At 38.3% G+C, this 14054-nt stretch overlaps 1 protein-coding gene across 1 annotated transcript in view; it reads right to left on the reverse strand.

Moving 5' to 3' along the window:
- Nucleotides 1-14054, reverse strand: part of LOC124417944 — a 44811-nt gene extending 30757 nt beyond the window's left edge. The window contains exons 1-3 of the mRNA XM_046940881.1: nt 13973-14054; nt 1118-1182; nt 591-665 (exon numbers count right to left, since the gene is read on the reverse strand). Coding sequence (XP_046796837.1) covers nt 591-665; nt 1118-1182; nt 13973-14054 — 222 coding nt within the window. The remainder of the gene's footprint in view (nt 1-590; nt 666-1117; nt 1183-13972) is intronic.

Here is a 14054-nt window from a genome sequence, read left to right on the forward strand (position 1 = left end):
TGAATCACCAATGCTACTGCTAAATCTGCGCATGCTCTCAATGCTATTTTTAGATCACTGACCACCAGCCTACCGTCCTTGCCCAAGGATCTCAAGCAATGTTTTCTAAGACTCTTAAACAAAGAGGAGACAATCAAAAGAGAAATCAGTGTAATTGCTGCAGTATTTTCTGACTTTCTCTTCTACTCTGAGCTGCAACTTTCCATCTAAATCACAATGCCATCCTCAAATTCCAAGTTTAAAGCCAAAAACTACTTGCAGATACAGTTAGAGAACGACTGATGGATGAAAGTTAGAGTCAGTATGAGTGCATGTGAATCATCAGAGATAATCAAGCTACCAAAGACACTGAAAATCTTATCTAGTTTTGCTTCCACAGAATAGATTCAACTATGCCAAAAGTAAATATTGTAACTTGATGTTGTTTTATAGATAACTCTCTTTGGTAGACAGATTATAAATAGTGTATTCTCATGCATGCTGCTGCTACATTTCAAGATTGTGTTGCTACAGATCTAGCTTGTGATGGTCCCAAATTCAACAAGGTTCAAAAAATACATTCTAATGAGAGCAAATACTTAAAAACTTACTTTTTGAAATGTGCTGCCATTTGTACTACTGTAAGCATTTGGATCTGAGTCATTTAGACAGTTTTCTTGAACTTTCTGCAATAGTACAAGTCAAAATTAAAAAAATAAGACAAAAAATTACAGTAGGCAGCAGAACTAGCCTTCCCTTTTCCCCTTCACCCTCTCAACTTCTGCTTTTTCATCTCAACTATCTTACCAGATGTTTTATAACCACAGGATCAGAACAATTCATATTAGAAGTGGCTACCAGAGATCATCTGGTCCACTGCAGAAAGCATCACCAGCTTCAAAGTTAGATTCAGCTTCAGAATTAGACTAAGTTACTCAAGGTCACATCCAATCTGGCATCCAGTTTCACTAAGGAGGGAAAACTAACCTCCCTGGGAAAACTGATTTAGTGACTGATTGATTAATCCCTTTTTTTCTTTTTTAATTGTAGTCTACCTGAAATTTTCCTTTCACTATGACTTGAGACAGTTATCTCTTTCCCTTCTTAGTCTTCTCACTAATGATCTATACATCTTTACATCTATAGTCTTCTTCATAATCTGGTCTTCTTCATAGTCTTCTTCATAATCTTCATAATAATGATCTACAGTTTAAAAAGGCAATTAAAAAAATAGAAGTCAAGTCTTTGTCCTCTGGAGTCCCTCTTTCTCTGAGTCCATGTACTCTTTTGGCTCCCTTCTGCAGCTACTGAGGCAAAAATTGGATACTACACACAAAGACTTCCTGTCATATGTGTAGTACTGTGTGTCAATGACAGAAAACTGAGGTATTGCAATTAGTCCTTGCCACTTGCCTCCTAAATTTTGTCCAAAATGACATTTTGCATTCCAAGTACCTAATCTTTCAATTAAAGACTTCATACTGACATATTTCATCAGCCTGTTGCAAGACACATACCTGGTTGGCAAGGAAACTAATTTTCTCTGTTAATACTGAGATCTACACCGCTTAGTATGTATGTTTTAGCAAAGATTTGAAGAGATATCTTTATCAGTCTGAAATTCCCAGAAAGAAGTTCTTGAAAGAAATTAATGCCTCCTGCAGAAAATGAGGATAAAAACCACTGAGAGAAGTTATTTTCTACACAGACATCACATAGCCCAAGGGAGAATGGCAGCAAAAGGGAAGAGCTGTTTTTAACAGAAAATATTGCTGAAGCAGTATTTCACATAGGTGACCTAACAGGTAAGAGTGGTTAATAACATCTCAGATGTTACTGTGTCAAAGAAGCACTTAGATAAGTAAGGGAGAGTCTAGGAAAAGTCACAGTGCAAAGACATGTGGGACAAGCTGTGTGTTACATCATTGATCTCCAATCTTTGTCAACTGTTCTGAAAAGCAGTGACAGCTAAATGAGTGGTTTCCTCTACATTCTGAATTAATGTTCATTATTTCTGTTGAATGTTTGGTTTGATTTTTCTACAAGTTAGAAAAAAATGAGTTAAAGGTATTGACAGTTTGACACGATAGTTGAGATTAGCCATTGCACTTTGTAAAATAATTAGCCTGGAAATAAAGAATCAAGCTCAAGAATGTGCTAAATGGAGCAATCATCCAGCACAGTGAATAGGAAAAGGATTTTGCAGTTACAGTGGAAGAATCACTGAAACATTAATCTACCCAGCGCACATCTGCAATAAAGAAGTGGGCAAATAAGATGCTATGTTTCTACATACTCTACAGTGTGAGCAGAATAAAAACAAGAGATGTTACAGGATTTACTGTACGAGTCCCTCTGCCTGTTGTATGGTACACTGTGACTTTTGAGAGCTATTAAAGCAATAAAAATAATACCAGGTCTTGACATTATAAGGCAACAGCTGTGAAGTCAGAGATGCAGTTTTATGAAAAAAAAGACTTCAATGTGGCCTACCAGAACTGAAAATTGTGAAGTGGACTAGTAAAACTGACAAAAATAAAGTTTTAATGCTGGCAAGACATTTACAAGTTAGGGAAGATAGCTCCTGCTAGTCTACTCTTTGTTTGACTAAGGAACTCATCCAAAGACCAGCATTCATACAGAATAAAAGATCAAAGTTAAGTGAAACTAAGACAAAACAAAATCAGTCAGTGCAAGTGATGGTTTGATTATTTTCTTGAGAAGGTACTAAACACACACAATAAAAAAGGTAACGTGCACATGCAAACCTCTGACTATATCTAATGCCTCCTGGGGCAGCACTGAAAAAGCTCAATTTCATAGTCATACTCAGCCAAGCAGGCAGATTTGTGTGAGACAATGGTGATATTTAAACAAAATATGGCTGATTACTTTCTGATCAACCTCCTTTGGGTTTTATCTCAAGCATATTTGGGAAGCAGTATTCTCTTCCCAAAGGCAGTAGAAACATTCCAGCCCATCTCTTCAGAATCACACAGCACTGTTCTTGCCTCCACCTTGTTTGCTGGGACAGCTGGGAAGAGATGTGCTTCACATGTGCATTCCTGGTCTGAACTAATGTAATGCCTGTGCTCATATGGATGTAGCCTGAGTATCTAAACAAGCTCCTATTAGGTGGTACAGCTCCATCTACTGATACCGATATTCCCTATATAACAGACGACTCTGCAGCCTGAGTTCAAGCAAATACTTCTGTTTCCATATGAACGCCAGTGTGATTAGAAGACATTCAAGGACAGAACACCAGGAGCAGGGGCAAGCAGGGACATATGCTAAGAAGCCTGAAGAGTTATAGAACAGGTTAATGCCGTTGACAAAAGAGGATGCTCAGAGCTTTAGGAGCAGAGTGCCAAAAACTTCTGAGTAGTTCTCATCAAAGGCAGAAATCCATCTGTTAACACTCCCTTGAAGTCACACCAGGGATGAATTTGACCTCTGGTGGAAAGGGAACATAACCAAATGACATTAAGGGAAAGGTTTTTAATTAAGTAACACAACTTTGGTTATATTATTTTTATTATATTACTATATTTTTGTTATGTATGGCTTATTCTTCATTCAGTGTTATTACAGTAGTATTCCCTAAGTTGTATAAGATTTTATTAACACTTTGTCTTATTTGACGGTTTTATTCGTGCATGAACTCAAGAGATTTTATAATTGTATTTTCCATTACTAATATATTCCTATATGAACACTGGAGTAAGGGGCTATAACAGTATAATTAAAAGAAAAGGAATTTAATTTTCTTCTATAGTGCAGAGGTGATCCAGCTTCCAGCAAGTAATGAAGAGTATCCCAACTCAGTACCCTAAAGAAAGAGGGAAAATTTCTTCAGTGGTCTGCTAAGCCCCATGCATCAGACAACCATGAAAGAGGAGAAGGAACCTTTAGTGATTTTGGTGGTGATGCTAAGGTCCATCAGTATTCCCTGGGGAAATATATTCAGCCGCCCTTAGGAGCCACACGAAAACCCCAAATTATTTGCACCCTCCTCCAACCCCCTCTCTCACATACTCTGTTGGATGTTGGGAACTACAGACACTAACTTCACAATATAAAAGTTTGTATCTTCAATTCTTCTGTGTTGGAGCACTCACTAGAGGAGATGGAACTACCATTTTTAGCAGTCCCACATTTTTAGCACTACTGCAAGCAAGCAGCCAGGTAGTTGAACAAATCGAGGTATTGCTAAAGGAAGACAGCTGAGAAGTGAAAACCTCCAGTTTTCTTCCATCCCCAGATGGAATTACACTGACATCTATGCATGGGCACAGGGATGGAAGCAGAAACCATCCTGTGTATCTTAGCTTTGGCTATGGCTTTTCTTTTACTGAGCAGAGACACGAGTAGACCCTATGCTGAGAAGCCCCAGATGCACTGGGAAACACTCTCTGAAAATAGTCTTGAAAATGCTCAGAGATTTGCTTCATTCATTCATCCATCCCACAAAACGTTCTGTGTGCTCAAGTTAAGACTGCCAGAAGCTCATTTTCCATTTTCCATTAATCTATAGGATCACTCCAGTCTTGCCTATAACCTACTCTGTGTAACCTGTTCTAGGGAGAAGGGAGGGAAGGAGGGAAGGAGGGAAGGAAGAAAAGGAAGAAGGGAGGGAGGGAGGGAGAAAGGAAGGCGGGAAGGAAGGAAGGCAAGAAGGCGGGAAGGCAGAAAGGCGGGAAGGCAGGCAGGAAGGAAGGAAGGAAGGAAGGAAGGAAGGAAGGAAGGCCTCTTTTTCTACTTGAGGAAATGAGAAGGTATGGAGAATCTTCATCCCAGACTGAAACTGGAATGGAAAATGTCTCAGCCCGACAAATTAAATGCCATCAGTGCTTCAGATAAAGATGCTTTCATCACCAAGGCATGTTTTTGCCAGCTGCTTGCACATTAGACTTCAGAGGAAAGCAAAAGAAACTGAAGAGACAGGTATGAAAAGCAGTGTTTTTCCACAGCTTTGAAGTGGTGGCAACATACAGTCTGACCGCAGAACTAACCACACCACCAGCTGCAGGCAGCCACCTCCAGCCATGAAGTTTACAAACTAGCATTGTGGTACCTCTTGTTTTGCAACTTTAAAATTTATGACCAGCTTACAGATGCTGTTCTGGAGAATGTTATTTTCCTACTGAACAGACTCTGCAATGAAAAACTCTAGATTTCCTGGCCTGCTCCGCTGTTCCTCAGCCCCATTGAAATGACTGCACTTATGCACTGGTTTCCACTGCAGCCTACATGCGCTGCATCAAAACAAGAGAAGCTAATGAGCTGAAAAGGGTCATAGCTCCATGGGTATAGGGAGAGAATGACAGGAAGTATGCCATTAAGTAATAAGTTGATACATTACAGTAGCTCATGTCCACATTTATTCCTCCTCAGACAGGCAAGTACCTGCATTAGTAAAAAGCTAGCTGAATGCATTAAATGTTGGAAATAATACACGAACGCTATTATTTTAAGATGGCAGTGGCTTTTCTGCTAAAAACTTCATGACTATTTCAATTTCTAATTCTCGTACTTCATCTGAGCAAAATTATCATGAGTCTCAAGACCTTAGAAAATTAATTGGAGGAATTCACAGCATCAAAAATGTGTTTTACATGTCTAGACAAATCTGATTATCATCATGCCCTTCAGAACTATGCTATACATTCCCAGCATGTCAGATTTTACATAGCATTACCATTAAATAAGGCCTAACTTCAGCTGACAAATCAGAGTAATGACTAGGATGAATCTGGTAATTTATTTGAGATTTAACTGACTAATTATGTTAATGACAAGCAAGATAAAGTATTTGAACAACAGCATTAGGGGTTTCTTTGACCCCCAAAATATTCATTTTATGTTAAATATGTATTTTAGAACTATTTTCAGTATCATGCATAAGTAACGTAAAATAAAAAAGGAACAGTTTTCATTGCAGAGTTCGCTTAATTGGAGGTCGAGTATTTTGAGATTAAATGGATTTTCTTCTTAGCCAAAAGTAATTGGGGGCACTAAACTCACAGTAAAGGTTCAGTCCCAGAATCTACAGATTTAAAAATCTGTAACATCAATGGAGAAGCCTGGAGACACTAAGGAAAAAGTGGCTCTAATTCTGCTTCCTGAAGATGCTACACATTTTGCTAGTGGTTGCTGTGAACAAGACAGATCTTACTCAGTACACCCAGTTGGAAACTTAGGTTTTTACTTGCTGTTTCTGTTTTGCATCTAAAGCCAGGTGTCTGGGCGTCTTGGGTTCTTACTGTCAACCCCAAAAGCTAAAGACGACTTCATAGTTATTGTAATACCTGTTTGGGCTTGTTGAGAAAGTGGGTTATCTCTATTGCTCCAGACACAGAAAAGGGATTGTAAAGTCTGCACAAGAATTACATTAATTTAACCCAGCTGCAACTGGGCACCTAGTCTTCAGATGGGGTTGCACGGGCAGTTAACCATGAGATGAGACACTTCATTCCTTCGTGCAGTGTTGGCAAAATAAATGCATGACCCTTAATCACACGTGGTAGTGTAGCTAGACTAAGGTGGATTTCTAGACTCTTCACAGTAGTAGTCCTCAGCACTTGTTATAATCAAGGTATCATTGCTGTTCTCTCAGTAATATCCTGCTCAGAAATGATAGTACAGAGTGTGGGAGCTGACTAAAGGCAAGCCCCAAGGTGATCAGAACAGTTTTTGTTTTCTCAGGCAGGGATACCTGGATCTGAGCCAGCAACGGGAGGCATGAGAAGCAGCATGAGGTAAGCTGAGTGGAGGGAAAGGCACAGCAGCCACTCAGAGAAGAGGGCAGACTGTAACAGGCAGTTTGAGACTTGCATCCCACTCAGTCAGCCCAGATCAGGATCCAACTGTGTTAGTTGAAAGCTCCTGACAGTAGGACTGTCTCATTATCTAGATAAATATGAGGCACAAAGCCATGCCAGAAGCATCATAAATCATAATTCTCAATTTCCTCTAAACAAAACTAAAGCTCGGAGGGCTTAATTATTATGCTAATGTTTACACAAAACAAGAATTGAATGTACATTTCCTGTCTGCAATAAGAACCTGTGCTGTGTCATCCAGCAAGCAGAAAGGACAATGTAAACCAACAGCACTTCATATACTCTCATGCTCTACAACATCTCATTAATTTGCAATGCTGATTATTTCCACTGTGTTAGTAAGTCTGTTAGTGGCACTATAATAGTTATCTTTTCCCCACCTTAACTACTCAAATGAAGCAAAAAGCATTCCACTCTTCATTTCACTCTTTCCAGATAAATCCCAACTCCTTTTATTTAAATATCCCTATCTATACTTATTTCCAGCGTTACACTGTTCCACTGAACAAAGCATCTTTTCATGGCATGTCCTCTGCAATCTTACTGTAAGGACACAAGTTTTGACACCAAGGCAAAACTGAGAAAAATACTCTGATAATCTTATCTAGCTTATGCCTGCTTATCTCCAAACCATATTGAGGCTTTTAGCACTGCAGTGCCAAACAGTCCCTATGTGAGGTTCCCGACTTACATGTTGTCAGAGACATCTATGTACATAGAATACTAACTTTTTTCCCTCCCATGGAAAGTTGGTGCATTGTTATTCTGTCATTCCTGCAGATGTTTGCTGTACAGCAAGCCATGTCCTAGTACTTACTGTAAAAGCATAATATGAAAAGAGTAATCCAGTTCTAGAACACTGCCAATGTATATACGAGCTGAGACAGATAATGAATAGGGGGAGCCTAGAAGTAAAAAGGAGGCAGTGAAAGCCAGTAGAACAAGGAGGAATACCAGGAGGCCAAGGAGCTAATTTGTATCGCATAAGGAGGCAGAGAGCTGGCAAAAGAGAACAAGATGGCTTTGCACATAGTTATGAGAGCATGTGAAATGTATATTCATCAGAAAGAAATGTCAAGGTGTTTGCAGAAGACAGTTTTCAGAAGCACCTAACTCATTCTGTGCACCCTTTTAGTAGGACTGATACTCATAAAGCACTTTGAAAATGTGGGGTTTTATTTCTTGTTCTCTGGATCCACTTTTGAAATATATAATGCAATGTAAACAAATAAATAGAATCAAACTGCTTTACCAGATACCATCAAACATAATTCTCTGAGAGTCCTAAGTGCTGTAAAATCATTTTGTGCCCTCTGGTGAATCATTTAGACTGTCTGCAGCAATATCTATTTCACAAGCAAGTTGTGAGCTACAATTAATATCTTGCAAGGATTTTAGGAGATGAACTTTAAATGGCCTGGTATTAAAAAAGGCCTTTTGTTGTGAAAAACACTGTTTTTTGTGAAGTATTGGTAGAGAGCGGGACTCACAAATATCTGACAGAACACATTCAGGCAGGGATGCCTGGTTTGACAGCACAGCTTGAACACAGGTATGTCTGGTGCCTTAACCGACATATTTTATAACAGTGGGTTGCAGGACAAGATGTACATCAGTCATGGTTCACTTGTGTGGCTTGGAAAGGGAGCTGTCTAATACTGATAGGAAACAAGAATCAGTAATGATAGGGAAAAAAATCAGACATTACCTTCAGAAGTACGGCTCGTTTGGCAATCACTTCCAATCTATCTTGATCTACTCTGAGAGGAGGATACTTCTCCAGCACTAGCAGAAATATGGACATGCATCGGGTAAATAGTAGAAGTAAAGTCAGGAGATGAGAGTGAGCTAGGAGGCTGCTCCTTTGACAATGACAACAAGTAGTGCAAGATACATGAGACAAAAACCTTTGTGTAAGAATTCTGACCGGTGAGCGGATGGAGTAGAATGTGGCAGGTCAAAAGTGACAAAGGCGGTAAGGCTTTAAGCCTCCCTCAGAGGCCATACTTAAGCCAGACTTTTGCCTAAAATCTGAAATGGCAAATCTTTTCACAGGAAAGAACATTCCACGTATTTCTCAGATGTCTGATTTATCTCTTGCTAAATAAGCATTCACAAACCAAAAGCGATTTATAGTCTCTTAAATAAGAAATAATTTCCCCCTCTGTTATCCAGGGTTTCCTTCCATAGTTTATGACATTATAAACCTTCCATGATACTCTTGTTGCCTTTAAATCATTCTAAGAGAATGAAGATTCCCATCCATACACAAAACAACCACTGGGAACAATATATTATTCTTTTTTAACTTTTTATTTGGTTAAGCATTTTTTAATGTTTTGGGCCACCAATAATGGCCCAAACAAAACTTCATTTCTTCATACTGTAGAGGAGAATTTTGTATTCAGTTAAAAATTCAAAAAAAAAAAAAAAAATCAAAACAATTAACTTTCCATGTATATTTATGTCATGTTCAAAATGAACTATTTTACTTTAAATACATTCTGTCCCAGAAAAAAATGAGATCATTGGAATCAGGGCACAAAAGTTCATAGTTCATCCTGACATGACGCAACACAAATAAGCTCTATGGGTTTAGTTTATTGCCTAACTGCATGTTACTTATAACACGGAACATTTGCTTCTACATTGCATTGCTCAAAGCATATTCTCTCCAACCAATTCCAGTGTGTTCAGAGTGTCAGAGAAAGACAGTACTTCCCTCTGATTAAGAGAAACCTGATACTGAAACTGGAACTAATTGAGACTGTGCCCAACTGTTCAAAGAACCAATTATTTTACACATTAACCTAAGCTTCCTTCAGCAGCTACTGTAAGTGAAGAATATGTCAGATCCTGGCTTAAGATGAAGACAAAATACCATCGCTATTGAGTTATCACAGGCTCCATCTGTGCCGGAACCTAAAAAGGAGCCCAAATAAAAATGTGTTTACACGATTTCACATTTCAGAGTACATATCTGACCCCACGTCATTTTGTATATTCAAATACTGGAGCTGAATTCAAAAAGCAAGGAAACTTACAATATAAGAGGTAAATGACAAAGTAGCTGAGCAAACTCTTAAATAAAACCACTGAACCGCACTGACATTTCTGGCAGAAGATAGAAACTAATTGCATTTACTACATTACTATATTACTTCTATATTACTGTACTGTGTCTTAGGGCTAAATTACTCCTTGTTACGTGTTCACTTACATGTGACATCTTTAAGGATGTCTGTACAAGATCAACATAATGCTCTTGTTATGCTGCTCCTGATTTTGGAGGATCCATGCTAGTGGCTCTGCATCTGACTAGTTCCATTAAACATGCTTATATGCATTTAATTTGCATTAAATACTCTTCTTTTTCTGTTGTTTTCTTTTTCATGTCTAGGGCTGCTACATTCCTTGTTCCACAGTACATCATTACTGGGTGAAGTTACTCAGCGTATACCACACGCACAATCTCTATAGTCTTTTGAGATTCCTTGAGCTGGAAGTTAGACACCTTAACTTGGTGTTGCAAGGAAATGAGGTGTATCTGATCACATTCATGTCGTGCTTTGACAATTTGAATGAAATTTCCCCCCACTCGTGTTTCTACAGAAACACATATTTGTTAACTGCAAGAAGGCTTCTGCCACTTCATGGGTTTTTTTTGCTCCAAAATCTAACTTGACCTGATTGAAGAGACTTTGTTCAGGCAATGAAGGACCTATCCATCCCACAGCAAAGCATAGTGCAGAGATAGTTGAACTGCTGGCAACCAAATTGCAGTGTCAGAAGCTGCACCAGCTCAGCTGTGCCCCTATTAATACAAAAACTGCACTGCTAACTTCATGAGCAGGGTGCAGACGTATCTGCTGAGGCTGGAAATAAGCTGGGTATCTCCATCATGCAATCTAGGTTAGACGCAGTCAAAATGATGATAGAACATGAAAGGAATCTTTGTCAGACATTTTTGACACAGAGTGTTTACTGAAAAATTCAGAGTATCATGAACATAACCAAAGAAATATCAAGTTATGACTCATCAGCACAGACTCTCTTTTAAAAATGAATGATTATTTGTAAAGACTTGCTCCACAGCAGTAAGCAACTTGGCTGCCAGGAAAGAGTTAAAAATCAGAAGGGAGCTTTGTGGCTCAAAACCATTATATGTAGTTCTGGTTAACACAGAGGAAGCTAATGATAAAATTGAGACATATTAAGTTTGCCTTTAAGTCAAGAAATACTTATCTAAACAGAGAACAAAACAAAAAGATGCTATGAGAAGTATGGGACTGCTTTATTACTGAAGAACCTTGGATTTTTAATGGCACAAGTGGAAAGAAAAACACAATCATTACTTGAGATAAAGCTCTCAGACCCAGAAAAAAACAATGCTTAATCTTTGGCAAAGTAATTCGAACAAAGTCATACAGTCCATGAAATGTTTGAATGTTGGCCAGTGGTAATGACAGAGAAAATTCTGTGTGTATAGTGTGAGAAAATAAACTTTAAAAAATTGACAACGAGAAGGTAATTTGTTATAAAATGGGCCACTATTTCATATATATGTATATATATGAATATATATATATTTACTACTTGTATTACATATACATGCATATAAAATGCAGCACCAAGAGCTCTGTTCGAGTTAAAAAACTGTACATGGATCTTACATGCTGTAGCAAATGCAAGGCAAAACAAGATGCAAAATGATACACAAACAAAGGCGTAGGACATAGGTGGATTACTTAGGGGTTGCCTGCACCTGTCAGTAGATCAGAAAGCCCACAGGCAATGCTAACCGCTTTGAGCAGCACAGTAGTCCCACTGGAAAAAATGTGATGTATTCGTGCCACACGTCCAAGGGGTTACTGAAACATTTTCTGTTGTTGTTACTTCAGAGCCAAGGCTTTTTTACAGGCCAAAATGCTAAGTTAGTAGAAAAAGTCTTACAAATATACGTGAAAAACTACAAAATGTAGGCAGAGATGCTTAATTCCTCACAGAATGTATATATCTTCCAATAGTGGCAAATCCTCAGGCTCAAATAAGACGAAGCATCTATTTTAAGGCATACCTCAAGCTTAAAACGTCAGTGATAAACTTCTTGTTTTGTGAAACTTAACTTTCTTAACACAAACTTCTTTGATATTTTCTAAGTGTGTATGTTCTTGGACAAATAACATTCTTTTATGGGTACCCTTTATACACATAGATAATAGAGAGAGAAGGAAGCAGCAGAAACCCTTAAGTTTGAAAGGTGGTTTCCATTCCTCATTGAAGAAACTGCAATAAAAATATGAGATTTATGATTCAATTTGCTCCTCCATTAAGCAGAAGACATTGCAAGTGTCAGCCAGTGTCTGTAAGGATTTCAGTACTGGTTCTGCCTAGTGGCTCATTAAAACCTGATAAAAAACCAGCACTCTGGCTTAAAGCTAAACCTGCTGCTGTTGAAAATGAAGTGTGCTGCTATATTTTTATAAATTAGAATATGTATTTGGGTGTGTGCGCAATACTGAAAATGTTAGAAACACCACAGTGGAAAACCTGTTAGGGCAGTTGTGCATAATACACAGTGAAGTACAATGCTCAGTATTTTGCTTCACCTAGTGAACCTGTCTAGAGAAAGGTGTGATATTTGACACATCTCTGGGGGCAGATTCAATGAAGAATGCATTGTCCTCTGCCATAGCCTCACACCTCACTTCCACAGCCTATATTCTATCTGATTTCTGAGTCACAAATAACCTTGCAACCAATCTACTTCTATTATTTTGGCAGATAACTGGGCTGATGTATAACTCTATTTCTATAAGCAGCCTATTTCCTCAGCGGGAATCTGAACTTTATCAAACGTATCATTTATCAAAGGAAGTTCTTCATATAAGCATGGCTTTTTTTGTTTTAAGAGCTATTTGTACTTGAAAGAGAACTTCACCATTATGATTTTTTTCTTGGAGATAGTATGTACCACTGCATAGAAATTCCTACATAATACCACATTTTCATATGAACGCATTCAAGTTGCATCTGTATTGCAAATATATACATGCAAAATAGGCATTTGCACAAGAAAAATAGATAAAGAATTGCACAAATTAAAGGGTTTTTTTTTTGCATAACTTAGTTTGATTCTCCGCATTTAAGCATGCAGCCTTACACATCCTAAATATAACACAGTTTATGCTGACTTTAAAATCTGGGACACTTACTGCAAACATTCTTTGCTGTGCAAGGGAAAAAAAAAAAAAAAGAAGAGATACAGAGCCCCCCAAAGTTCACTTTTTAGATTGTCGGGGCTTTGAAAACTGATGCACCGATGAAACATGAGTTGTCTGTGTGTACATTGTGCCTCAGTAGTTGCTGTGAATGTCTAGATCCTTTTACACCCTTCCAGCCTCCGTGGCACTAAATTCTAAACTTCACACAGATAGAAACAAAGAACAAAATCAATGAGTGGTCAGTGCACAGCTAAGTTTCCAATAGCACAAATACAAATTCAACTGCTACTGGCACTTTCTTTAGGGAATATAATGAGATAAATATCAGCAGGAATGCAGCCGTTAGCTGTGGTTGCTAACAGTCAATTACTTGGCTGCACCAATGGTACTACTCATCCTCAAGGTGGTTACTATAGGGGTCTTCTGAATTCCTATTGCTACCTCTGCGAGTGTATATTACAGCAGTAGAAAAATAATGCAGAATTAGTAATAAAGTCATGTTGAGTCAGACATTGCTCTTTGACAGGGTGAACACACATATTATATCATATATATGCAGAACTGAATCGTGGCTGATTGTATCCATGGGAGAGAAAACAGCTCTTCCAAATCAGAGCTTCTCTCCTCGACAACAAATAATTGCATCGTGATAAGAAGTTTTACCCTCAGTAAGATACTGAGGCCGCAAGCTGAGCTTTCTTGATTTTTGGATAAGTAAACCTATGCCTTCTTGTTTACTGGATGAATAAACCTTTGGGACACGTGACAGTGCACAATTAGAACATGATGATTCAACATTCAGGCATTTTTAATCAACACTTTGAAAATTAAAATAATTAATACTTGGTAAACATTATCTAGTTGAACATTAGAGTGCTCTCTCCAGAACCTAGTTACTACTAAGCATACTTCACGGATACCAACCCTGCAGATGAGTAAGCTGATTGCTGCCACTGGTGGACTTGGTATCAGAGCCATTATTAGCACTCAGAGGTTCCTGACTCAT

The sequence above is a fragment of the Gallus gallus genome, chromosome 4, assembly GCF_016699485.2.
Source record: "Gallus gallus isolate bGalGal1 chromosome 4, bGalGal1.mat.broiler.GRCg7b, whole genome shotgun sequence".
Classification (NCBI taxonomy): domain Eukaryota; kingdom Metazoa; phylum Chordata; class Aves; order Galliformes; family Phasianidae; genus Gallus; species Gallus gallus.